This window comes from Hipposideros armiger, unplaced genomic scaffold (genome assembly GCF_001890085.2).
Source record: "Hipposideros armiger isolate ML-2016 unplaced genomic scaffold, ASM189008v1 scaffold_743, whole genome shotgun sequence".
NCBI classification, from domain to species: Eukaryota; Metazoa; Chordata; class Mammalia; order Chiroptera; family Hipposideridae; genus Hipposideros; species Hipposideros armiger.
This window is the reverse complement of record NW_017732093.1, coordinates 753027-780768: the sequence shown is the minus strand read 5'-3', so window position 1 is coordinate 780768 and position 27742 is coordinate 753027. Positions and strand designations below refer to the sequence as shown.

At 41.8% G+C, this 27742-nt stretch overlaps 1 protein-coding gene across 4 annotated transcripts; it reads left to right on the top strand.

Annotated features, from left to right (window-relative positions):
• Positions 1–94: 94 nt before the first annotated feature.
• ATPAF1 (ATP synthase mitochondrial F1 complex assembly factor 1) lies at positions 95–27742 on the top strand. Of its 4 annotated transcripts, XR_002122296.1 has the most exons (10): positions 100–528; positions 4624–4732; positions 7898–7948; positions 8562–8624; positions 11246–11296; positions 13074–13121; positions 16642–16737; positions 18597–18704; positions 24903–26312; positions 27621–27742. XR_002122296.1 is itself a non-coding variant. In XM_019628007.1 (9 exons), exons 1-9 carry the CDS (start codon positions 188–190, stop codon positions 25095–25097), a joined length of 1062 nt encoding a protein of 353 aa, XP_019483552.1. In that variant the 5' UTR covers positions 100–187; the 3' UTR covers positions 25098–27742. The 4 variants fall into 4 exon arrangements, 3 of the variants coding, with proteins under 3 accessions (XP_019483553.1, XP_019483552.1, XP_019483554.1); XM_019628007.1 differs by having other exon boundaries at positions 24903–27742; XM_019628008.1 differs by lacking the exon at positions 16642–16737 and having other exon boundaries at positions 95–528; positions 24903–27742.

Genomic DNA, 27742 nt, shown 5'->3' with positions numbered 1-27742 from the left:
GCCTGAGGGCGTGGATCCGGGCAGGCTCCGGGGACGCGGCGGGCGGCGGGCGGTGGCGCGCAGACAGGGCCAGAGCATTGAGCCCCCCTCCTCCCAGCCCGCCCCGCTTCGCCCTGCGCTGGAGCCCGGAACTTCGGGCGCGCGGAACTTCGGGGCCGGAGCGCCGGAGCGGCGGACCCGGAGCGCGATGGAGCGGGCGCGCGGGCCGGGGGCCGAGGCCGACGCGCTGGAGGACGAAGAGGAGGCGGGGGGTATCATGGCCGCTGTGGTTGCGGCTGCTGGTGGCGCGAGTCCCGCCGTCCTGCAGGTGGCCGTCCTGCAGGTGGCCGGCCTCTATCGGGGCCTGTGCGCGGTGCGCAGCCGCGGCCTGGGCCTGGGGCTCGTGTCACCCGCGCAGCTGCGCGTGTTCCCGGTGCGCTGTGGCTCGGAACGGGCCGCTGGGGGTGCGGACGGCAGCGGGGTCCGGGAAGAGCTCAAGGCCAACCCCTTCTACGACCGCTACCGCGACAAAATCCAGCAGCTGCGCAGGTGCGGGCCCCGGTGGGGTGGGGGTGTGCAGGGAGGAGAGGCGGCGCGCGGCCCTCGGTTTTGGTGTGTCTGACGCTTTCGGAGCTTACAACAGCCATGCGAGGTGGGCACTGCATACTGGCCCCACTCGACAGATGATTTATTTAGGCTCAGAGGCAGGGTCACTTGCTTAATGTCATACAACTGGTGTTAGAACTGAGAGACTACAAAGCCCTGGCTCTTCCCCCAGTTTCCTGTCTTTGTGCTTTAGTTCTCAAAACGCTGAGGTAGACTCTTATGAGGACAGACCTGATTAAACAGGCGGTTCCAAGACGCCTGTTCTCATTCTAGAAAGGGGAAAATGGAGCCTTCCAGAGAAGGGACTTGACTCTCGCAAGGTCACATATTGAGTCAGCTGGCCTAGAACTGTTGTTCCCAAGCTCCTGCGAGGAAAGTGCCCTCTAGCTGGTCTTCTCTGCTTCCTGTAAAGAAGATTGGAGGTGGGAGCAGGACATCAAAGACTAGTAGTGTTATAGTTGGATGGTCCATTGAACCCTCTCATTTTATGATGGAAAACAGGATCAGAGAGAGTAAGAGACCAACCCAAGGTCACACAGCTGTTTGGGATTCATCTGACTTGGAATCCAGGGTTCCTAACACTACCCCTCTGCTTCCAGATGAAAGAACCTGGAGATTAGAGGAGGTTGAGGTGGGTGTAAGGGGGCCATGGAAGGGTCTGAAGAGTTCAAATAGAAAGAGCTGAAGGAGGTCAAAGGTGAAAATTAAAGGGGGCTTGGGAGACAGTTTGGCAGGGTGGGCAGGCAGTTGTCTTATGAAAGGAAACCAAACACTGAGTACTGTAACTTCTTTGAATTCGTCTCATCTCTACTTCCACAGCCTTAATATACTCCATCGTCTTTGCCTGGCTCTTGCTGACATCCTCTAGCTCAGCAGTTCTCAACCTTCCTAATGCCGCGACCCCTTAATACAGTTCCTCATGATGTGGTGACCCCCAACCATAAAATGATTTTCGTTGCTACTCTGTAACTGTAATTTTGCTACTGTTATGAATCGTAATGTAAATATCTTTTTGTTTTCCGATGGTCTTAGGCGACCCCTGTGAAAGGGTCGTTCGGCCCCCAAAGGGGTCGAGACCCACAGTTGAGAACTGCTGATCTAGCTAGTCTTCCCCACTTCCAGTCTTAAACCCCTCCATCCCAGTCTTTGTCATTGCTACTTCTCATTTTGAAAGAATGACGGGGTAAATAAATGAATATTTTTGCTCTCCTTCCAACAGCATCAGATGTATTCAAGCATTGCCATCTTAAAGACCTTTCCTTAATCTACCTTCCCCTTCAGCCTTTTCTCATTGATCCCTTTCACAAACAGGCATCTCAGAACTGTCTCTTCATACTCTGAATACTTCACAGCTCCCCTATATTCTTACTCGTGAACAAATGAATGACTGGTTTTACTTTCCTTCCCCACTGGGTCATTCCCACCAACATTTATACATATTTGCTGTCTCCCGAAGTGTGAGCTTTCCACTGATCTCCGGATAGTGTCCATATTCCTTCGTGTTCCACACAAGGCTCTCATACTGTGAGCCTTGTCTCTCTAGCTTTATTACCAAAACTTTCTTTGAGCACTATGGTCTCACAGGGGTTGGCAAACTTTTGAGACGGAAGAGCAGCCAGGGGTCAGCAAACTGCAGCTTGAGAGCCATATGCGGCTCTTTGGTTACATACATGTGGCTCTGAAGTAAAATTGAGAACGAAAATAAAACTATCATAGTTTCATTTATAAAATTTTTAAAGGATTTTATTCACATAATGGTGATTATGTAAAAATATATTTATGGCTCTCGAGTAATTTTTAAATTGTTGTGAGGGACAGGATTGGCTCTTCCAGAGATCGGCAAACTTTTGAGATGGAACGTACCGAAAGAGCCGCATGTCGCTCGCGAGCCGCGGTTTGCCATCCCGTGGTCTAGCACAAAGGAATATGGGAATGGGGTTGGGGGAAGATGTTCCAGGTAAGGGGAGCAGTACCAGCAAAGGTACAGAGGTACAGAGGCACAGAGGCATGAAAGCACCTCAATCATTTGAGAATATTGGAGCAAATTTTCATCGTAATACCCTAAGCACTTTACTTATTTACATGTCTGTCCCTTGCATTAGATAGTAAGTTCCTTGAGGTAGGGACTCTGTTTCATTTATATTTGTATCACCAGAGTACAGCAAGATAAACAACAGCAAGGGACAACAAGTAAAGTTTGTTGAATGAATGAAAAGGAGAGGGGACAGGGTAAGTCCTAGAAGCAGCTGAGTGAGACAAGAGTTGGGGAGATGGGAGGGAAATGGATACAATTTGTGTGGCTATAAAAAGAAAAAGAGCATGAGAATGAGGTAGATGGAAAGGTAAATAGAAAAGCAGGGCCAAAAAAGGGTCAGTAGAAACTTGGTCAAGTTAAGGGAAGAGAGAGGCAACACAGGGCCTGGCCTTAGGGCCCAGGACCAAATAGGTAGGATATCATGGGATGTTTTTAAAGGAATTATAGTCCTGATGGTTAGTGCTGGGGCATACTTCCTAAAACCTGGGCTCTTGGAACACCAGCAATAGGTTTGGCGTCAGCCAACAGCAGGACGAGGCTGCGTGACTCCACTCCAGCCCAGAATCTGGGTTTTGTATCACAGTCTGGACTGATGAATTGGGAGGATTTGATCTAGCTCCAGGCCCACTAATCTAGAATGTGGACAAACTGGAGGATGTCCAGAGAGCAGGTCCACAGTGAGGAAAGATTCACAACTCACATATATGAAAAGGGGCCAAAAAAACTGAAGAAATTTTTGAAGAGAAGAGAAATTTAGGAGGTGACATAATAGTGATTTTCAAGTACTGTAAAAGGAATTAGACATTTTCTCTTGTTCCTGGGGGTGAAAGATACAGATAGAGAGATTTAGGCTCAGAGCATTTTAATAATAAAATATCCAAGGCAGGAGGGCACAAGACTCCACTACCTAAGCTGCCCCTCACTCTGTCCACTCACCATGGGAGGCCTAGATGTGTCTGTAGACGCTGGCAGCACTCACCCTGGTCCTGGCACTTGTAGTCCTCGCCAGGTAATTGTCACACTCCACTAGGTAGGACCCCTTGAGTGACTACACTGAGGACCTGGCCTGTAATAGAGGGAAAGAAGAAGATAGATTCATGTACATGGCAGTGAAGAGAGTGGTGTTTCATGTCACCCCTGGAAAGGAGTTTATGGAAGAGTGGCCCCCTACAGTGCCTTGACCAGCCAGGACTCCTGCAGAGAGGTGAGCAAGATTCCTTGGATCTTGCAGGTATCACCCATGACACTACAAGTCTCATGGCCACGGAGCTGAAGTTCCTGTATAATGACCTCTCCAAAGTGTACAGAGCCAAATATCACATCGTCGGCTACATAGCCTGAAGAGTTCTTAACAAGGGCGGCAGCCCCAACCTGGATTTCAGGCCTGAGGACCAGCTCCATTTTGACAGAAAGGACAAGTTCTGATGTTCACTCGCAGGAGCAGGTTCTTTAGAGAGGGTCAGAAAGATACTCAGGTGCTAAATCTCCTGCAGAATAGGCTACCTGAAGCCTCTGAATCACCTGCATCTGCATAAACAGATGTTTAATCTGGGGGGTAGGGATGAGGGAGAAGATGTCCAGGAACTAGATGGTTTCGAGTAAAAGCTTGACCCTTAGTAGGTATGCTATTGGATTCTTGCCTGAGGTGGTGACAGCAATATGAGCTCAAAATCCCCTTCCATCTTGAGGGTTTGAATTCCAGGTACCCAGAGTGTAAGTATCTGAGGGACCAAGCTCTGTGTCACTCTAGGGGATATCTTGCAGGAGAAGACTGTTACCTACGTAGGCCTCTTGAAGATTAACAGTAGTTGAATAACTGGATTTACTCGTATTTTTCCACTTTCTTGATTTGTAGGCCTGTGCTCAGGCCTAACTAACTGAAGACAAATCCTTCAGCCTGTGAATACCTGTGTCCCCTCTCTGTGGAAGTGGAACGTGATGCCTTGTTCTTTCCAAATCCGAAAAGACCCAGGAGGTTTAACTTTTGGTTTACCTTTGATCAGGTCTGACCCAGCTGCTTTTGAGTCCCGACTGGAGAAGCGCAGTGAGTTTCGGAAGCAGCCAGTGGGGCACTCCAGGCAAGGTGACTTTATCAAATGTGTGGAACAAAAGGTAATACCTGTCCCTTTTTGTGTTGTTGGTTTACCAGTGCTCTACACCCCACACTCCAACCTTATCCTGAGAGTGGGCTCATTGATGGGTCAGCAGATGAACTGCAACATAGCCTTTCTCTATTCAGCTCAGTCTCCATCCATAAATGGTATCCTGCTCTTTCTGGCAAATGCCTGTGGTCATGGTGGAGATAGGGATGGAAAGGGTCATTGCTGCTTCCAGGGGTGTAGTCAAGTGGTGCGAGGTAAGGCATACATGGCAGTGGGCTGTAGAAATCAGGGGGCAAAAAAATGCTTAATAGCTGTTGTTATCCTTCAATAAGAATCAAAGCTGGGGAAAAGCATGTTGAAAGCTGTGTTTAGCAAAATTAATGTAATTAATGCAGTTCTTTTCAAACTTTGACCATGACCCACAATAAGAAATACAGTTAAACCTCGCATTGCGAGTAACTTGGTTTGCGAGTGTTCCCGCAAGACGAGCACACATTTCTAATACATTTTAACGTGGTAAACGAGTGATGTCTTGCAATACAAGTAGTTTGTTTCCAGAATTAACTATGCTCCCAAACCGAGGTATTACTGTATATTTTGCATTGTAATTCAGTACACAAATATGTATATGATTATAACTGAAACAAAATTTTTAACAAAACAATGCTTTTGCTACATGCAATGTATTATTTTTCCATCTTTTAAAAAACTTTGGCCACCATCCAATAAATTGATTGCACAATCTATGATTTAAAAAATACTCATCTAGGATGATGCACAGGACAAACTGGAGTAGGCGAGGCCGAACCCAGAGAGCATGTGCAGTAATCCCAGTGTGGGCTGTGTGGGTCTGAAATAAGGTAGTTACAGTGGAATATTGGGATTCTACGTTGTGTTTTAAAATGAGAGATGTTTACCTGGAGAGTAACATTTTTTGCTTTGGGTATCCTAAGTTTTAAGAGAATCCATTCAGTTTTTTAACAGCTGGTTGAGTTAATTAGAATAAGAGCAGTAGTCAATGGGTTAATCACTACAAGGTTGGGGAGCAAATTCAACCTCCTATGACAAACTTAGTTTACAACTTTATGTGAACAAACAACTCTCTACTACAAATATTTTAACAAATGTAATTTCCTACAATAAACATTTATACTGTCAAGGTCATAAGTCAATAATAGCTCTTAGAAATATTACTGCATTATAAACTTCCTATATTATATGGGAGAGCTCTTTGCTCCTTTCTGTAAACAGACTTAGAAATTCAACTTAATAATAAGATATAGAGTAAGTAAAGATTTCACTTAAATTATGGCCACTCTTAGGTAAATATTTACCTACTGTCTTTTTTTCCCAACTAGATAGAGGAAGGCTAATGGCTAATGGCTCCATTCCCAAAGCCTTTACTTTGAGTCATTGGCCCCTATCACATGAGACCCGGTATCCCCTTTTAATAATAAATTTTTTTGAATTCTCCCTTTTCTACCCTGAGATGAAATGTAGACAATATAACCTACCTATACACATAGTTTCCAGGGCAAAAAATCAACTTAATACCCCAACTGTAATGTAAAGGAAAGCATTTTTTTAATAAAATATATATTTTAGTATGTATGTTCTTGGGCACAACTATGCTGTGAGACCTAATGCAGTCATCAGATGCTTTCACCTATATGTGAAATCACCATGAACACATAAGCAGCAAATGCTGACTGGTATAGGGGTGTTGTGCTGGTAATTATAAAAACTCCCAAACCCTAGCAGTGTTATTATCAGTGACCCTCATGAGATTCCACAATGTGCAGTCTTCTCTCAAGTTACATAGTTGCATTTCTGAAAAATTCAGTGTTTATTAGTTTCAGTTATAATTTTAGTTACCTTATTTCACAGGTCCTAAAATCCACTTTTTTTTCTTCACATTTTAGTATCTCCAAAATTGTCTTAAAATTGATATGACAGCATTGTTATTGTTTAATTGGCATCATTTTATGTTACATAAAATAATGGTGCTTCTTAAGATCAGTGGTGTCTTAGATTAGATAAGATGCAATAAGCTTATACTTGGAGCTTAAATTTTTAATTTCTGTAAGTTAAAATGGAAATGAAGACTGGATTGGAGGGACACTGTGGAAAATGAATATATCAGTCTTAGTGATGCAAAGGTGAAGGCAGCTGTGCAAATGGAGGGTTTTGTTTGTTTTGTTTTCACAGTACACCTGAAGGTGAGTGGTATGAAAATGAAACCCATTCTCTCTTTTGAACAGTTTACATATGAAGTAAAGACTACATTAGGTTGCTGCTACTGCGTAGGCTATAACCAAAAGACCAGGCTGTATCCAATAGGGTTTTCTACACCAGGCTTTTGCCTGAATTTGCCTGATTTGTAGGTACAAGTTCTGTGGGCAGGGTTTATGAAAGGTTTGGATTCATTAAAGCACAGAGTAACAAAAGGCAGGGTTTTATGCAGAAAGTGTTTTTTCAGTTTTAGAATGCCAGGTGTAGGATGTACTCTTACCCTCTGAAAGGTATGGTCTTGAACTGAGAAACTGAGTGGACAACTCAGAAAAACCCCACTATCAGAAACAACTCAAAATAGGATTTCCCGACTGGCCTTCATCAGAGATAGTGGGCTAGCAGAGAAAAATAATCACTTTCAGTCATTTTTTAGCCTTTTTTTGAGGGAGAGTCTAACTTGATGAGGGGATATTAAGACTGAGTACTAGGAAAAAAGTCTGCTGAGGATGCTTGCCATCAGAAGAGCTGACACAGATAAGCAACAGCCTTGGAAAATAGCGTCTTTCCATTTCTCATCTCCTCTGTGGCTCACTGTGGAGCAGAGCAAAAGGCAGAGCACAGGAAATCCAAGCAGCCCTCGTTCTGAGAAGGAGTCCCTCATATCCATTGTGACAGGTATAGAATGGACTCTCAGTATTAGTAGATGTTGCTTATTAACAAAGGAATCCTTTCTCATTTCTGTATCTCAGAAGCTTAGCCAAAGAAAAGTTGTCTCACAAACAGTAACTCTTAGGACAGTGTGTGTAGTTACTATATAGAGTGGAGAGAAGTGAATCCTCAGGTGCAAAAGTACTGAATGAGATATTGGACACCGGACCTATCTTGGTGATCTTTTTCCTCTGGGTGAAGTATAGAGTAATATCCTGTCTATTATGTATTTCAGACAGACACCTTGGGAAAACACCCTATGAGCAGAGGATTCACTAAGGACAAGGTAGGTTTCTAATTAAATATCCAAGTCTGAAGCCACTTGGAACATCCATAGCAAGAGGCTGCAGATTGGAACACATTTACTGTGGTTCAGTGATCTTGTCACTTACCAACAGTGGAGATGAAAAGTATTTCTATGAATTTTTGTGTCCTTGATGTGACCTTTGGCATAGTATGGGTTCTGGGGTGCTAGCAGAAATATGAAGGAAATATACTGATATCTTTCCTTTCTATAGGAGTTAATTTTTAAAAAGTCAAATAAAAACATGTTTACTCTGTCATTTACTTTGCAAATAGAGCCACTCCTGGCAGAATAGCAGTTAAATTAAAGATAACCAAACTTTCTCCTCTTACCAGGTGCACAGTGCCACAGCGCTCACTGTGGGGGTGAAGCATTTGGGAAGTACCTGTAGATACTCCTGGGAATAGAACTGCACCAACCTGCCTGGGCTTGGGGGCTCACTTCTCTGAGCATGCAGGTTTTCTCATACTCGTTTTCTATTTAGTGAAGATCTGCTTCACTATGGGAAGGTCTGCCTCCTACAAGCTTACACATAGAGTGAAGCTGTTTAGTTTTTAAGTTGTGGGTGTTAATTGCCTTTATGTTTCTCTTTCAGACTCTCAGTTCAATCTTTAACATCGAGATGGTGAAAGACAAAACTGCTGAAGAAATAAAACAGGTAGTGAATGAAAATGGGTTGGCATGCTTTATGAAAATGTGTGCTCTGTGAACCAAATCTGAAAGTAGAAAGGAGCATACATCTCCTGACACCGCTTTCTAGCCAAAATGAAAGGTGGTCATAGATAACAAAAGTGATGAATTACATGAAAATAGTGGCGTAAGAAAACTTGTCTTTCTCGGTCTCAGTCCTGTGTCTCATCAACTCACATTTCCCCTTCCTTTTTCATTCCTGTTGCCCCATCTTATTTAAAATCATCAGTACTCATTACCTGGATTACTGTACTACTTTTCTAAATAGGTTTGCCTGCTCTCATCTCTCACACTCCCACTTCCCCTATCACATCCGTACCAGTTCTGCTTTCATTATGGAGAAGCATAATGTATTAGTGAAAACACAGACTCTAGAACTGAGGACTTTTTTAAGTCCTAGCTCTGCCACTTACTAGCTGGATGACTTTGATAAGTTATAATAGTTAACCTCTCTAGTCCTTAGTTTCCCTATCTGTAAAGTGGAGAAAATAATAGTACTTAACTCCTAGAGTTATTTGGGGAATTAAGCACTTAGAAAAGTGCCTGGCAGAGTAAGTGCTATAATGTGTTTTAAATAAATGAATAAAAATAAATATTTTCGTAACCTGATTGCATATGTTCAGTGACTTCCCATATTCCTTTCCTTGGCATTCAGAGTCCTCCATTATTATAGAAGCTTCTGTAGGAAGCTTCCTGGACACCTTCCTTCAAAGCAGTCTTGATCTATCCTGCCTGTTTGGTCATTCCATATATTTTGATTTGCATTGCTATTGAAATTTTCGTGTCTGTGATTCTTTTTTCTAGTTAGACTTTAATGAGCTATTGGTGTTCCTTATAGATTCATGAATTATATTTTAGGAATATTAAGAGAATCAAAATGATAACAAAAGCAGCATGCTATGTGTCAGGTACTGTATTTAGTGCTTCATATATACTTTCATTAAATTCTCGTAACCACTTTGTAAAGTAGGTTGTATTATTCCCAATTCACTGCTGAGGAAACTAACTTAAAGAGATTAAGTAACTCAGTCAGTGGTAGAGCTAGGACTCAAACCCATGTCTGTTTGACTGCATCCTTCTGGGAAGTTGTGCTAATTGCCATGGTTTTCTTTTGAGTGCTAATATCATTCATGTCAGCCAGCTTTTATTGACTACCTATTAAACGCTAGCCTGTGTGCCAGACATGAAAATAAAAGAATCTCCTTGTCTCAAGGAGTTTTAACCTTATGGAAGGACAGACACAGGGTTAATAGAGGCGTATGCAAAGTCTCAAGGAGACCTTAAACTGCCTTCGGGAAGAAGTGCCAATGGAAAGTAGACACCAAGCATGTCCTTTCGGGAAAAGAGAAGCCAGGCACAGGAGTCCTGATCATATGACAAATATCATTTAGACCTATAATTTTATTAATAGATGCAAATTTGTGTTTGTTAAAATAATTTTGAGTAACCAAGGTCAGTCATGTTAGGAAACATCTAACAGGCTCATATATTTCAGTGTTGTTTCATAAACTATTAATATAAATTAAATAAAAATAAGCAGGATAGTCTATCCTTAAAATGAGAAGACAGTGTTTTGACATGGGAAAAAAAAAAAAGCAAAGCAACCTTAGGCTTGAAAGAGTAATTTCCCCAAGTCCTAGGAAGTAATAGTCCTTCTGTGCTCTGTTGGTTAGATCACACTTTGACTAGTATCGTCATTTGGGGCTCCCCATTTTAATGGAAATGTTAACAAAACAGAGCAACTCTAACAGAGGGTGACCCCATTCTTCAGCACCAGCTCACTAGTGTCACCTTGGCTATGATGCCTTTCCCCTATTTGTATGCTTTTGCTAATGCTGTCATTCTCTGCTTAGAATGTGTCTCTTCTATCCTACCTTTATTTTCCCAGCCTCCCTGTTCACCTGGCTAACTCCTGATCATTTTTTAAGATACACCTCAAGTGTCCCCTCCTTTGGCACTCCTTCCCTAACTGAGTTTAAGGGCCTCTTTGTTGCCCTCGGAGCTCCTTGGCTCTGGTTTGCATTGTAATTCTGTTGTGCTAAGCACAAACTTACGTTATTTCATCCAGCCTTCACAACAGTCCTGTGAGATTGATATTATTGCTATTTTATTGATGGTTGTATTGATATTATTTAGTGATTTCTCAGTAATTTGTCCAAAGTAGCATAGTAGGCAGATGATTTGCATCCGGTCTGACTCTAGACCCTGGGTTCTGAATGGCTGGTGTCCTGCCCTCTGAGAAGGCCCACAGTTGGCTAGGAGTTTTGGTTTGGGGAGGGGAGAGAGAAGATGGGGGGAAAGAGCTTGTCTCTTACATATAAGGCACATCTCGAGAGAAATGATTAACACGGTCATAGAATCCATCTCTCTGACAAGAATTTGTTATTAAGAGTTACAGTTTAATCATCTGGAAGAGTAAGTGGTATTAAATCTTTTTTGTAATCATGTCCTAGTAATAAAAGCATTACATTGGGCTTTCCTCCCTGTTATCAAATAGCATATTACTCTGAGCAATGAAAGCTGTCACTGTTTCTTGACGCAGGTTGAAAAGATTACCCACATGTCACAGAATACTCTCTTTTTCTGCAGATTTGGCAGCAGTATTTTGCAGCAAAAGATACAGTCTACGCAGTTATTCCTGTAAGTAGTTTGGAGGGGAAAATGAGAGTGTTATAGCATGAGGGTCAGGTCTCTAACCTTAGCAGGCAGTTGCCTTTACTTTTCCTATGTTTATTGCCTCTTGAGAACTTGCATTTATAGCTCTAAGGGTTTTTATTACGCCCTGAGCACCAAAGATTGGAAGCTCCATATGGTATATTTATGGCTCTTGTTTTCCCTCTTTCTGGGTTAGAAATGTCTCTTTGAGTCAAGTCTCTGACAAGGGAGCATGGTGTAGGTTCATGTTGCTGAGCAATTTCCAAGCTTCCAATTTCCAAGTCTTTTATTTCTTTTTGGTGTTTTCCAAGCCGTTGGACGTTGACACAGGGCCTCTAGCATAGCTTTCTTTCCTTCTTGTTTATAAGTGACCTGTACCTGAACTGACTTGGGGCTTCCTCCTGTTCTTTTTCTGGCATTTCCCCTTAGCAAGTGGTATGTTCTTGTTTTGTTTTGTTTCTCCTTGAAATTGCTGTCTTAGAGATAGTCACCGGCCACTGCTTGACCATTCAGATCTGAAACTGGGAAGGGGTGCTGCTGGCTTCTTCTTGTTTAATGTCCTTCTGCTGACTTATACCATAAGAAAACATTTGATATACTGGGTTATTAGCTAGTTCTTTAATTATTCTTCTTCCCTGAAGAGGGAAGTAGCTTAGGTTAAGTTTATATCAAGCACATAAATATCTACTGAGCTTACATGTATAAGTGTAAGATTAAGGAGGAAACTTATAGAAAGAAAAATAAAGCTAGGCCTTTTGGTTGCTGTGAAAGTATTGCTATTTTTTTTCTATCTCTTATACATATACGAGGTTGGACAATGAAGTTTGAGAACTTGTTGCAACGATGTTGCTAACTTTTTTTGATATCAGAGGGATTATTCATTATGAATTTGTACCAACTGGGAAACAGTTAACCAAGTTTATTATTTGGAAGTGCTGAAAAGGCTGTGTAAAAAAGTTAGATGACCTGAACTTTTCACCAACAATTCATGGCGCTTGCATTACAACAATGCACCAGTTCACATGGCACTGTCTGTGAGGGAGTTTTTAGCCAGTAAACAAATAACTGTATTGGAATACCCTCCCTACTCACCTGATCTGGCCCCCAATGACTTCTATCTTTACCCGAAGATAAAGGAAATATTGAAAGGAAGACATTTTGATGACATTCAGGACATCAAGGGTAATACAACAACAGCTCTGCTGCCCATTCCAGAAAAAAAGTTCCAAAATTGCTTTGAAGGGTGGACTAGATGCTGGTGTTGGTTCATAGCTTCCCGGGGGAGTACTGTGAAGGTGACCGTCATGATATTCAGCAATGAGGTATGTAGCACTTTTTCTAGGATGAGTTGGCGAATTTAATTGTCCGACCTCGTATATCCTTGCCCTTCATAAGTTCAACAGCCAAAGGATCTGCACTTTTCATGATATCTTAGATCTCTAATGCTGGCTCATTGTTTGAACAGGCCTTTTTAGCCCTCCCTCAGACAGACTTAGTGACCTATGTCTCTGAAACTTGGCAGAGTCCCTTGGAGAGTTTGGAGCATTTGGAGTATACACTGTTCACCCACAGTTCTGACACTGAACAACAAAGCACCCATCTGGTTTTCCTTCCCTGTCATAAGAGGGATTTGTAAATGATGGAACTTAAGAGATTGTTGTAGTTGCATTTTAGTACTAGAGTCTGGCCTTGGTGAATTTAAATGTGATTGTGGCCTTTTATGTTTTCTTGTTTGTGAATTTGATTCTTTTCTAACCTACAGGAAAAGAAGTTTGATTTGATCTGGAACCGGGCTCAGACCTGTCCAACAGTAAGTTTCTGGTGAATATATGAAGATTGCTTATGAATTTTGCCAAACACAGATGTTTTCTAACCAATCTCTTTATGCTCCATACTATCTTGTTACAGTGCTCTGTTAATTTAACAAAGATGCTCATATGTTGATTGTGTTGATAAGTGAGATTTTCAGCCTTATGAAATCATGTGAGTTTGGCCCAATAAGCCTCTGGCTTTTTAGATACATTTCAGCCCTTCCTGATCTGGATCTCAATCTGTCAGTATAAGTGAATGTTGGATGCAGCACCTGAGACCTTAATATTTTCAACCTCCTTTAAGTGTCTATTTTACTGGCAGTCTTCAGTTTTGGCCATGTTATCCTGATTATATGTGCCTAAGAGGAGTTATGAGATTGTTGTTGAAGTAATGAGCTACCAGAAGACCTAAGGGAAAGGGAATAGATGGCGTGGACCGGCTGACTTGGTGTCAGTAATAATTTCTAGGATTCTCAAAAAAATTTTCCAAATATTGCTGAGAGAAAATTAAAAACATCATCTAAGTAAATGGAGAGTTATAGTGTGCTCATGGATTGGATTACTCCATATTCTTGTCATTTCTACCCAAATTGATCTCTAGAATATAATTTCAGTGAAAATTCCAATAGACTTCTTTTTTTAACTAGGGAATTGGGGGGATGGGAACAGTGCTGGGGAATTGGGGGAAGGGGAACAGACAAGTTACTGTCGTTTTGTTCTTCAGTCTAGTTGTGGAAGACGTTGCTTCACTGGCCCAAGTTGGCACCATCATTGCGCTCTTCCTGGGCGAGGCAGATCAGTCTCCGGCTTCTGGACGGCCGCTCACTGCCGCTGCTGGCCGCTCTCAGGGCTGGCTATACACGGTAGCCCATGGCAACCCACTGCAGCAGGGGCTGCAGCCTACGCCATCGCCGGCGACCCACGGCAGCCCATCTCCAGGTTGAGCTGTTGTTCAGCATCTTAGCTGTAGAGGGCAGTGCCACCGGCCCTCATATGTGGGATCCGAACCGGGGCCCTCTGGTGTCACAAGCCAATTCTTAACCATCGCGCCACTCAGCGCCACTCAGCCGGCCCCCAATAGACTTCTTTTTAAAAGAAGTTAACAAGCTGAGGGCCAGCCGAGTGGCTCAGTTGGTTAAGAGTTAGCTTAAGAGCGCGAGCTCTGAGCAAAAGGGCCGCCAGTTCGATTCCCACATGGGCCAGTGATGCTGCACCCTCTACAGCTAAGATGGTAAACAACAGGGCCGGCCGAGTGGCACGTTGGTTGGGAGTTGCCTTGGGAAGCCAGCTCTGGGCAGCAGGGCCCCGGTTCGGATCCCACATATGAGGGCCCGTGACACTGGGCCCTCTGCAGCTAGGATGGTGAACAACAGTTCAACCTGGAGCTGGGCTGCCGTGGGTCGCTGGCGATGGCATAGGCTACAGTGGGCTGCCGTGAGCTATCGTGAGTGGCTGGCAGCCGGTGTGAGTGGCTAGCAGCTGAGGTGAGCTGCCGTGGGTGGCCGTCTGGTGGCCAGCAACCAACTGCTTCGCCCGGGTGGAGCACAATGATGATGCCAACATGGGCCCATGGGGCGACGTCCTCCACGGCTAGTCTGAGGAGTGGAAAGACGGCGGCTTGTCTGTTCCCCCTCCCCAATTCCCCAGTAAAACCTTTAAAAAAAGAATAAGGACCCCTAGCATCAGGCTGCCTGGGTTTAAAAAAAAAAGATGGTGAACAACAGCTTGACCTGGAGCTGGTCTGCTGTGTCGCTGGCGACAGCGTAGGCTGCAGTGGGGCTACAGTGAGCTACCGTGAGTGGCCAGCAGCCAGCGTGAGCAGCCGTCCAATGCCCGGCGACTGATCTGCCTCACTCGGGAAGCGTGCAATGATAATACTAACAATGGGCCAGTGAAGCAATGTCCTCCACAACTAGACTGAAGAACAAAAAGGACAGCAACTTCTCAGTTCCCCTTCCCCGATTCCCCAACGCCATTCCCTCTCTCAATTCCCCAATAAAATCTTAAAAAAAAAAAAAAGACTGACCATACCAAGTTTTGGTGAGTATATGGAGCAACTGGAACGCTCATATACTGCCGGTAAGAATGTGAAATGGGCCAACCACTTTAGAAAACAGTCTGGCACTTTTTTTAAAAGTTGAGCATAATACCTGCCATTCTACCCAGCCATCCTACTCCTAGATGTTTTCCCAGGAGAACTGAAAGCGTATGTCCATACAACTTGTCCACACGTGATCATGGCAGCTTTATTTGTAATAACCAAATACTAAAAATATCCAAATCTACCACAGATGAATGAATAAAAAAAGTGTGTGTACACATGTACGATGGAATAATAGCGGTACAAAGGAATGAACAACATGGATGGATCACGAAACAGTTATGCCGAGTGAAAGAAGCCAAACCAAAAGAAAGTACAGTTTCTGTGGTTCTGTTTATACAGAATTCTAGAAAATGCAGACTGACCAGTAGTGACAGAAACCAAATCAGTGGTTGCTTAGGGAGAGGGAAGTATGAATTACAAAGGGACTTTTTGGAGAAACTTTTGGAGAAGATATTATGTTGATTGTGGTAATGGTTTCACAGTGTACATATATCAAAACTCATCTAATTTTACACTTTAAATATGTGGAACTTACTATACTTCAAGTATACCTCAGTAAAGCTCTAAAACAATTTTTTCCCCCTAACAAGGGGCCAGCTATTATACTAAATAGGCACTGAGGTTATCTCACTTAATAGTTAAAACTGAGCCTGAGTGGCTGGCAATTATGGAGACAATTCCATGACTATTGCATATTGGACTGATTATATTTTGTTATGTTCTAGCATCATTCTCTTCACCATTCATCCCCAATTCTAAACATCTCAAGCATAAAACTAATCATTTCTTAGTGTTTAGAGCTCCAGTATCAGCCTCAGATGATAAAGTACAAAGTGATTACAATAATTGGAACAAAAGTTAATTCAGCAACATTAGGAGGTTTAAAAATTGAAAAAGACCCAAATGTTCATCAATAGAAGAATAAACTGTGGTAAATTTCCCAGAGAATTCCATATAACCATGAAAATTAATGAATCAGAGTTATATTTATCAACATCGATAAATCTCAGAAGTATCATGTGAAGTGAAGAAAGCAAGTTGCAAAAGTATACGTATAGTTTGATAAGATTTACATTTTAAAACATGCAAATAGTACTGTTTCTTATTTATGGATACACACATGCACATTAAAAGTATAAAAATCTGAAAGGGAATGACAGACAGCAAATACAGGATAGATGTTACTCTGGAATGGGATTGGAATGGGTTATAGAAAGGGCTTCAATTGGATATTTAATGCTTTCTTTGGTGGGTTGGGAAGTATATGTGTGTTTATTATCATGTATGAATCTCCTGATTTAAAAAAATGTTTTAAACCAAACATTGAAGAAATTGAGTAAATGATGCAGGTAGTTGGACATAGAGCCAATGATTTTATTTATTCATCTACCTCCTTGTGTATGTGTTTCCCACAGTTTCTGTGTGCATTACCAAGAAGGGAAGGCTATGAGTTCTTTGTAGGACAGTGGTCAGGTACTGAACTCCACTTCACTGCACTTATAAATATTCAGGTAGGTGGCTTGTGTTCATTCCCTAAAGGAAAGAGGCCTGCCCCGTTGTGGGACTGTGAGCCCTTGCTGAGGCTTGAGGACATAAAATGTCTACTAACTCCCAGCAGTGTTTGCTGTGGCACTGGTGAATTGTCACTGGTATATTGGGCTAGCTTTCTAGGCCCTATTCAATACCTAGAAATTGGAAAAGACCCCCAAATATGTTCTCTGACTACTTTGGGCTCTCTCCTGTCTCTTCCCCAGACTTCTGTAACATTTACTACATATGCCTCACTTAACAGACATGAGTGAGTTATAATGGTTATCTTTTTAACTTTAAGGTAGGCTCCATGTCTTATATACATTTTATTAATCAAGTCAGTGCTTCTCAAGGTGCTGCATGCATAGTTTCCATTCCACAAATATTGTTTTGTTTCCTTCTCTCTTCCTTTTTCTTTGTTTTAGTCCCAAATATTAGATTAAGAAGTTTAATCCAAAGCATTTGAAGCTTTTAAAATGAAAGTATTTTACATCAGATCATAACTAAGATTGACTTTCTGTATTTAGAGGCCAAATCTGGCAAAAACTAGCATGTATAATAATGGCTTTGAAGTTGGAGTAAAGGGAGTGCAAAACAGAATGAGGGGGCAGCTTTCACTTTGTTATTTTATCATTCATCTAACAATCATTTATGGGGCACATACTATAACAACCAACATTTGATATACTGTGTGCCAGATGTTTTATATATATTGTCATTTGATCCTTACAAATATCCCATGAGACAGTTATTATTGTTATTTGTATTTATAGAGAAGAAAGTGGTCTCAGAGAAGTTAGTTCACACTGGTAGAGCTGGGTTTGATTGACTCCAAAGTCTATAAACTTAACCATTATGCTGTTATGTTGGAAACTATGCTAGACCTAGATACCTGTAAGACAAAGTCCCTGCCCTCATGACGCTCACATACAAGTATAAGAAAGCTATCCAGAAACATAATTATGATCAAAATGATCAGTATAGTAGACATAATTTGGGAAAACTGAGAAGCTGAACTATTAAGAGTACCCTAGTAATATTGGGTCATCGGGAAAGTCATGATGCATTTTTGCATTGAAAAACATAGAAAAATACGTCATGACTCTCCCGACAACCCAATAGTTAGGTGTTGATAATTAAAAGGCCTCTTCCTGAAATTTTAGAGCTGTAACCCAGCGATCTTCTTCAAATGTACAAGTATAGTTGTTTCCTCCTACACTATTTGAGGGCTTTAGCTTTGAACCCAGCCTGTGTCCTAGTCTGAATTGAGATCTAGTAACCACTGCTGTGTCCATTCTTCATGAAGTTATGATGTTCTCATTCTTCTTTTCCCCCTATTCCCCACCCAGATTGTATTTTAAAACTGCACATTACAAATCTGGCCCATGTGCAAACTCTCCAGCTGTTTGCTACAGCTTAAAAGAGCTCAGTCTTCAGAGCCAGCCAAGGGGAGTAGATTTCAACTGTGAAATGCACTAGTCCATAAAAGTGGCAATTACACAGGCATATTGCTTTCTTTAGAACTTGATTTGGTAGCTGCTTGTGCTGTTTTGTTTTTAAATATATGGCTATGATGAAGGATTCACTGCCTACTGTAAACATTTTCTGGGAAAAGAGCCAAACCTTTTTCAATTGAAGACACAAATAACACTGTGCAAACTGTCACTTTCACTGTGCCTTGGCAGGCCTGACCATCCCCCCACATACCAGTCCTCCGACCCGCTAGCCCCCCAAGGGGATGATAAGAGCCACAGTTTCCTCCAGATTCTCTATTGCTCTGAAATTGCAGTTTTGTTGTGGTGGTACCTTATTGAGCCTTGATAAGTGTTCCTCCTTACAGACCCGAGGGGAAGCTGCAGCCAGCCAGTTGATATTATATCACTACCCTGAACTGAAGGAAGAAAAGGGCATAGTGCTGATGACAGCAGAAATGGATTCCACATTTCTGGTAAGGATCAACTTACACCTCATTGAATTTACCTAGTAGCCCTGAAGGTGTTATTCTTTGGCCAAACTCATGAGAGGTAAAATTCCAGAAATCTACATGTATTTGTTTGTTTCTTAAAGTTGACAATAATTTTGTCTTGTTCAAGCTCTTCCAAGTTGAAGTTAATACAGATCCTCAGTCACTTATTCACAGTTTTGAAGTCCACATGCTCTGAAAACAATATCTGCCCCTATTACCTTTAAAACATCTAAAAATTCTGACTTAAACACATGTAGCCCTAGGGGTTCAGATAAGAGACTGTGGACAGTAGGTGGCTTCTTAAGTGTAGGGAAGAGGTCAAAGTCTAGAATAGTTCTCAGTCTTTCATCTTCCTCCACACTATTCACATGTACAACACCCTCATACACAGTGATTTCCCTTGCTCCTTTTCCCATTTCCTAGGATAAAACATCAACCATGTGCCCACAGGTAATAATATCCGTTGTGTTCATTCTCTCGGCATATCCAGAGCCAGGAGCAGTTTTATGATTACTGTACAATCTGTTTGTCTAGGCCTTGCTCGTTTCAGTGTCATTTATCTGGCGGAGTTTAAGTTCAGGATGTCCTCAAGATACTGGGCACTTTTGTGCCTCTTTTCTCTGAGATTCTTTATTACAACACCCATTTATTTTTCCTCTCTCTTTTACCAGCTGCATACAGGGAAGGAAAAAGTGATGGCACTTGGCTAATATCTCACAGTAGCAGTAAGTCCCAAGTTTTGGACTCAGTTGGGACTCTGCTTCCCTGCCTGTTATTCCTGAAACTGTTTAGTCCCATTTCCTCTATTTTCCCTTCTACCCATCACACTCAATTGGAAGTTACCCAAAATTCCTATCCAGAGGAATGGAGTTGTCATTAACTAAGACAGCTAAGATTGCAGGAGGAAAAGATTTGGAAGGAAGATCAGGAGCTCAGCTGTGGACATGTTGAACCTGAGATGCCTGTTAGTTATCCAAGTAGTAAGCAGTTAGAGAGATGAGCCTGGAGTTCAGAGGAGAGATCCAGGCTGGAGATATAAATGTGGGAGTTGTCAGCATATAGATTGTTATTTAAAGCTATGAGACTGAATGAAATCACCAATGAAGTAAATGAAGATAGAAAAGAGAAGAGGTCTAAGAACTGAACCCTGTGGAGATGAGGAAGCATCAGCAAAGAAGATTTAAAAGGAACAAATCAGTGAGGTGCGAGGAAAACTAAGATGGTAGAATGCCCTGGGAGCTAAGATAAAATGTTTCAAGGAATAAGAAGTGCTCAACTGGCCAAATCTCACTCGCTGGCAGAAAGAATGAGATGAGGATTGAGAATTTACTACATTTCACAACATGGAAGTCATGGGGGACCTTTATGAGGGAAGTCTCAAAGGAGCAGTAGGATAAAAGTATGATCGGAGTGCATTTAAGAGAGAATGGTAAGAGAAATTAGAAAGAGTGAGCGTAAACAAGTCTTTCAAGGGGTGTTTCTGGGAAGGGAAGGAGAGAATGGGGCATTAGCTGGAGGGGGAGAAGTGGGAACAAGACTGTGTTTTGTTTTAAATATGGGAGAAATAACATTATATTTGTATGCTGATGTAAAGATCCAGTAGAGGGAAAATATTGATAATGTGGAGAAATAAGGGAGAATCGTTGAAGTGATATTTTTGAGTGGGTAAGTCTGGGAATAAGGGGTTGATTTTTGCCAGAAATATAACAGGAGATAAGCCAGGATATAAGGACACAAATACAGTTAAATGGATAGAGGTGGTAGTAGCTTATAGTTGTTCTCTCCAGATTGCTTAGTGAAAAGAAGGAAAGGTCATTAGCGGAGAGTGAGGATGAGAGCATGGACGTTGGATATTTGAGTGGAAAAGAGGAAGTGTGAAATTGTTGTCTAGGACAGGAGTCAGCGAACTACAGCCTGTGGGCCAAATCCAATCCACAGTCTGTTTTTAGAAGGCCCATGAGTTAAGAATGTGTCCTACATTTTTAAATGATTGGGGAAGGGGGAACCATTAAGAAGAAGAATATTTCATGACCTGTGAAAAGTATATGAAATTCAAAAAAAAAAAGTATATGAAATTCAGATTTCTGTGCCTGTAAATAAAGTTTTATAGGAACACAGCCATGGTTATCTTTTACATATTATTTATGGTTGCTTTAGCTCTACAACAGAGTTGAGCAGTTGCAACAAAGAGCCTAAAATATTCACTGTCACTTTGCAGAAAGTGTATGCCAACCCGTGGTCTAGGAAAATGGAAGACAGAATGGCTGTGCGGGTACAGGCACAGAAGAGAGGGCTGAGAGGTGGATGTAACTAGGGTTATGATTTAGCCAAATGGTATAATGAAGTAAGATAGGAACCCGGAAGTTAAAGGTAAATGAATGCAAAGGAGTGATTATAATTGACCATGGAATGCAAACTGGATAAAGTGGGAAGTGAAAACATACAGGAGGTTAGAAACAGTAAGAATTAGGAGTCCTAGTGGAGTTAAAGGATTTTTGAAATTGGGGGTGAACTTCAAAGATAGGAAATAGTAGACGAAGTATAGATGTTTCACATTGAGATTTAGAGGGGATATAGTTACCAATAATGACAAGGTTTAAGATTTAAGACCACAGGAGTGAGTGACATAGAGATTGTACTTTATTTTCTGGTCTTCAGCAAAGCACAGTCTCTAACCACATTAAAAGTGAACTCTAGCGATCAAAAAGGCCCTTTCTGCTTTGGCATTTTTACCACCTCACTCTGGTGGTCTCAAACTGCTGCACAGTTCCCATCATCATTAAAATTTGCTTCCTAGCCTTATAACATTCAACAGCATTTCAGACAAATCAATTTGACTGAGTTGCCAGTGAAGTACAGTAAATCCTCACTTAATATCATTGATAGGTTCTTGGGACTGTGGAAAAACAACGGATAACAAAACCAATTTTACCATAGGCTAATGATTTAAACAACAGTTAAAGACCTGCAGCATCTCCTTGACATTTTAAAGAATCGACATTGAACAAAATGACGTTATTCTAGGAGCTGCTGTACAGAACTAGACATGTTAGAAGTTATTGTACAGGTACATGATTCAGAGATGGGAAACCTAAAAATTTAGTACGAATATATGATCTGCATACTCATGCATGAGTTTGTACTTTAGGCATAGTTTTCCAAATACAGTAAAGCGAATGAATAGAAATACGTGGAAACTAGAGGTTTCTGCTTAGCTAATTAACTTTAATGCTGCAAGTTTAAGCAGAATATTAAAAAGCCTTACCTGGTTCCATATCTGTGTCAATAGATGATTTCACTGAAATGCAATAAGTGCTACGATGGAGGCATGTACAGCATTTTGGGTGGTGGGGTTCCTTGACCCAGAAGGAAGAAGACACTTGGGCTGAACCTTCAAAGATAAGCCAGAGTTTAGCCAGGTAAACAAAGGTGGAACGAGGAGGGGAATGTTTCAGACAGAGCAGATAACATAAGTAAATGCCAGGAGGCATAAAATGACTTGGCGTATTACAGCCAGCTTGGGATCACTGGTATATAAAAAAGGAGGTTTGGTGGCTTGTGTTTAGAGGTTTGGCTGTATCCTGAAGGCACGAAAGAGCCATTAAAGGGTTTTGAACAGCGAGTGACCCATAAAGAGTTGGATTCCAAGACCATTAACCTTAATTATTTATTTCCTAAATACTTTTTAGTTCTAGCCTGGTCATTGTGATCATTTAGAAGGTAGTTTCAATAGTCTGGGCAAGAGTTGGTGAAGACCTGAACCAGAGCAGTGGTAGTAGGAATGGAGGAGAGAGAATGACCCCAGAAGTATTGGGTTGTCGGGAAAGTCATGATGTATTTTTTTCTATGATTTTCATTGCAAAAATGCGTCATGGCTTTTCCGACAACCCAATATATAGGGAGTAAAATGGGCAGGACTTGGTAACTTGATCATAGCTATAAAGACTAAAAGAGAAGGAGAAATCAGGCTTGTTAATATACTTCCTTATTGAGCAACACAGGGTGTTAATATGTTTATCTTCTTAGGTATTGGAAAGTGAGGCAACAACTGCTTCATGTTGAGAGTTAAGAGAACAAAAGGCAGGGGGTGAATAAGAAGGGGGGTGCTTTCCATAACCCTCGTTGAGAGACACATGCACATTGCTCCCTGTCTTAGCTCCCTACCCACCATATTAGTGGTCTTTGACCTAGTGGGAGGAACCTTTTATCCAAACAAAATCTTATTCCGTAAAACCCCAAGATATAACAGCTGAAACAGAAGTGAAACGACCTGAGGTACCTCCACAGAGCCCCTAGGACTCTGCAGTTGGAACAGCCTTATTCTAGAGTGGACACAGCTGAGGTTACCCCACCTCCAGCATAGTAAACCTCAAATAAAAGTTGATTGTCAGAGGCCCTGCAGTTCAGGGGTGCAGAGAATGGTGGTACCTGCCTCAGATTATGGCAGTGCTCGTACTTCAGAAACATTTTGCTCTTGAGGCCTGTTTGAGTATAAGAAAGGTGAAATTGATGAAGTAGAGTTATTGACCTTGATCAATCTTAATTATCTTGCCCCACCAGAAACAGTATCGGGGTGAGAGTACCAGCCTGGTAGTACAGAGGTCTGGTCCTGGCTCTGCCACTTACTAGCCACATGACCTTGGGCCCATCCCTAGACCTCATCTGCTTTGATTTCCTGGCTTATTAAATGAGGACTGGGTGATCTCTGAGGCCCATTCCAGCTCTGAAATTCTATTAATTTGAAATAGCCAGTGTTTTGGAAAAAAGCTTTTGATTAAAGATTCAGTCTCAGAGATTAGTGCCTGCTTGTGCGAAAATGACCTGAAAGCCCCACAGGAAGGAATGGAGATAAAGCAGTCTAGGGTATTTATAAACCCATCTTCATCATTCTGTAGCTAGACATAGCACACTTTTGACAGTCAGCTTTAGTGGGAATTTTCCATTATCTTTTGGGGTTGCGTTTTGGCCATATGGACACAGTGATAATGAATAATAAGTGCCTCTGACTAGCTACAACTGGAGAATGTATAAGAAACAAAAGTAAGAGTTGTTTGAAGTAATTCTTTTGTAAGTTTTCAAGAGCATAGCCTGTGTCCTGACTCCACTTCTGTTACGTAGAGTGGTCTGGTCACCATTTCCCTGCCTCTGAGCTTTAGAGAAGGTGGCCCCTTCTCTTCCCTGGGGCTTTGCTGGTAGATTAGTTATAAATGGCTGCATAGCAAATTACTCCAAAACTCAGTGGCTTAAAACAAACATGTATTACCTCACAATTTCTGTGGGTCAGGAATTCAGAAGCAGCATAGCTGGGTGGTTCTGGCTCAGTCTCATGAAGTTGCTGTCAAGATGTTGGCTAGGCCTACAGTCATCTGAAGGTTGATTGGGCTTGAGGATCCTCTCTGACCCCACTCGCTTGGCTGTGGACAGGAGGCCTCATTTCCTTGCCACTCAGATGTCCTTGCTACTTGAGTGTCCTCCTGAAGTAGCAACTGCCTTTCCCCAGAGCAAGTGATTCAAGAGAGATAGCAAGACAGAAGCTGTGTCTTTTTTGGCTTAATACAGATGTCATTCATTCTCTGTCATTCCACGTTAGTCCTTTTGTTAGAAGCAAGTCAGTAAGTACAGCCTACACTCGAAGAAAGGGAAATGAGGCTCTATCAAAGGGAGGAGTGTCAGAATTTGTGGACAAACTGGAAAATTATCACAGCTGGCTTTGGCACTAGTTTTCTGACTGAGGTGGTATCAGGAACAGTTTTTATTCAAGTTAATCAAGAACTTAGTACTCACAAACTAGTTCTTGGAGCTGGGCAACTATTGTTCTTTTCCATCCCCTTGAAATACTTAACTGCTATAAAAGAACTGAGTGAAGAGGGAAACTTTGAAAATATGCATTAATTTATTCAGCAAACATTCACTAGATGTCACTGTGTGCAGGGATGTCAAACAAGCACATACTTTGGGGAATTCTTACTAGGGAAGCCAGACAAAAAAAAAGTTAAAAAAAAAAAAGGACAAATATAATACAGTATGATAAATACTACAATAGAGGTAAGCATGAGGTAATTTGGGTACACAGAGAAGGGGCACCTCAGACTTGGAAGTCAGGGAGGCTTTCTGAAGCAGTGACACAGAGCTTTGTGGTCCTGTTCAGGGAGGGACCTCACTGTTTTCTTTGCCTTACAGAAAGTTGCTGAGGCACAGTGCATTGCTAACCAAGTTCAGCTCTTCTATGCCACCAATCGGAAGGAGACCTACGGATTAGTGGAAACCTTTAACTTCAGACCAAATGAGTTCAAATATATGTCTGTCATCGCTGAATTGGAGCAAAGTGGACTTGGAGCAGAACTGAAATGTGTCCAGAACCAGGATAAGACTTAGGGCTGTAAAAGTTGGCTCCTTACAGAGCCTGCTCAGCCCTGGATAGTCTAGAGCCCACCTACCCCCTTGAACTCTCAGGACCTTAGCATCGACAATGAGCCCAGTGTTGCTTATGCAAGAAGTAATCATGAAGATGAGCCCTATTTTTGATATCCAGAAACAAAGGTACCTAAACATTCTGATAATTATCTCTCAGTATACCTGAGATTTCCTTTTTAAGTGTTTGAGGTCATAACCAGACAGCCAAGGATCTGCAGGATGGTGAACTTGATTTTACACAGTGTAACATTTTGTTACAAGTGCATTTGCATTCTGGCCATTTTGACTGCACAGCTCCCAAACGATGAGTACTTCATCTTTATAAACTGTGACAGGATAATAAGCTTGAAGACCCGCTATAGTTAGATGTAGGCTTTGCATACTCTGCCCATGTGCCAGTTTTTGGCCAAATGCATAACCCAAATATCCTGTTTAGACAACCAGATATCGCCATCAGGATTAAGAGTTCATCTAGATGCCCCCAGAGTTGCCTTTAGTGTAGCTGGTTTGAAGTATTAGTAGATTCCAGCTATAGTTAAACACACAGGTATAGTGCCTGTGTATTTTTAAACCATAGTTCATGGTACCTGCTGCTCTTAACTCTGCCCTTTAGAAGCTATCTTGTATTTGAAGGGGGCGAATCAATGCAGTGTGAATAAACCAACTTTTTTGTAAGGAGATGATCGATCCAGATAATGCATGTTTTTGTGTTTTGCTTTATAAAAAAAAAACAACTCTAAGCTGTGCCAGTATTATATGAAAAAATGGGTGGAAGAAAATGTTCCCAGATTAGGTGTAGAGAAAATATAGCAATAAAATTAAGTCTGGCTTACTATGTTTGTTACATTAAACAGTGAAGTCTAAGCTATGTGCTGTCCATACTGTCAGTATTACAGGCTGATTTAATCAAAAGTCATCTTTGGACTCGGTAGTTGCGTGAAACACAAAAAATAAGAAAGGAGGTCTCCAGCACAGGAAACTCACATTTGGTTTATAGTATCACTGTTATGGCTCCGCGCTCAGTGATAGAAGAGGGTGGTAGTTACACACCAGACTTCTGAACCTGAGGCCCCACCTCCCATTATTGTCACCAGCTGCCTTTCCTTTTCTTGCTCTAACATGCTCCACTTTGTCTGCTGCTCCTGCCTGATATCGGGTTGTATGACACTGAATATGGTGAGTGGAAATGTAACCAGTACTTACAATTGTGTATGTGTTTTCTTCATTATAGTCGGGCCTGTCCCCAGGCTCTTTAAATGGACTTGGACTTCCCAATTATTTTCTGAGCTGTGTCTATTTTGTTGTGCTTCTGAGTCTGTGTATAGAAGGAGACTGGCAGTGTTTGTTTAACCTGGAAAAGCTGCTAGCCTTTCACAATTTCTCTAAAGGTTGAGTTGTTTCCTAATGCAAATTCTGGACCTGCCTTTCCTGACAGTTCATTTTTTGAGAAACTTGAGTCTGGATATTTTGAGTCCCAGGAATCTTTAGCACCAGGTGGAGTTGCTTTCATGAGTATCCACTTATGTTTGCTTTTTCCTCCAAATGGACCCAGTTCTTAGCCATAGTACATTTTCATAAGACCTCCACCAGAGGGTGAGAAAATGATGGGAAAAGAAATAAGCACTGGCTGCTTATTTGATCATTCCTCCCAGCTTTGCCCTAAATCCCTACTTGCCAAAGAAGGATGTACCCACAAACAGTTGCATTGGTCATAATCAAAGCTCCATCTGGTTGTTCTTTATATTTACCTAGCAAGATCTGGCAAAGAACTGAATGAAAATTGTAACATCAGTAAATCTGTCCCCTGGTGCAGGCTGGTGATATAGAAAGTGGACAGGCTTTAGATAAATGGACCTGGGTTCAGATGTCAGAGTTGCAATTCATTAGCTCTATAATAGTGTACAAATTAAACTCTAATTATGTTTCTTCATCTGTAAAATAGGAATAATAATAATAATAATATCTACCTCATAGGATTATTGTGAGAATTAACTTATATATAACCTACAGGAGAGCTTAACAAATGTCAACTCCCTTCCTCTTCTCTACTTCCCCTGCCTCTCATTAAAGACCAACACAAATTAGCATTTACAGATGTCCAGGTCATTCTTCATTCCAGTTGAAAGATCAAACCTTATCTCACAGGTTATCAAACTTTAATAAGCTGCAGTAGAATTACCTTTAGCACTTCAAAATGCAGGTGCCCAAGTCCCAAACCCCAGCCTACTGAATCACAATCTTTGCAGAAAGTGCTGGGAATCTGCATTGTAATATGTGCTGCATGTGATTCAAATGTAGGTAATTCACCAGCCACACTTGGAGAAACATTGCCTTATGTGTTCTTCACAAAAAATGCCCATTAATCAGGTCTTCCTTTCCTATGGACATTACCAGTAGAATCGGATTCCTCTGTCCTTTGCCTCCCACAGTGGTCCCTTTGCATACTCTATATTTATTTGTGTATGTACCTTTTCTCCCCACTAGACTGTGAGCTTCTTGAGGGCCAGGGTTTATCCATTCCCAGTGCCAAGGACACGGCCTGAAACATAGAAGATACTCAGTTGTTTGTTGACTAAATAAATGGCATGGATTTTAGCCAAAACATT

Bases quoted from the DNA above. Each gene is read 5' to 3' on its own strand.
- ATPAF1 (XM_019628007.1), top strand. From the start codon at position 188: ATGGAGCGGGCGCGCGGGCCGGGGGCCGAGGCCGACGCGCTGGAGGAC. The intron at 8,625-11,245 runs GTAGTGAATGAA...CTTTTTCTGCAG, and splicing joins CTGCTGAAGAAATAAAACAG to ATTTGGCAGCAGTATTTTGC. The intron at 11,297-13,073 runs GTAAGTAGTTTG...TCTAACCTACAG, and splicing joins CAGTCTACGCAGTTATTCCT to GAAAAGAAGTTTGATTTGAT.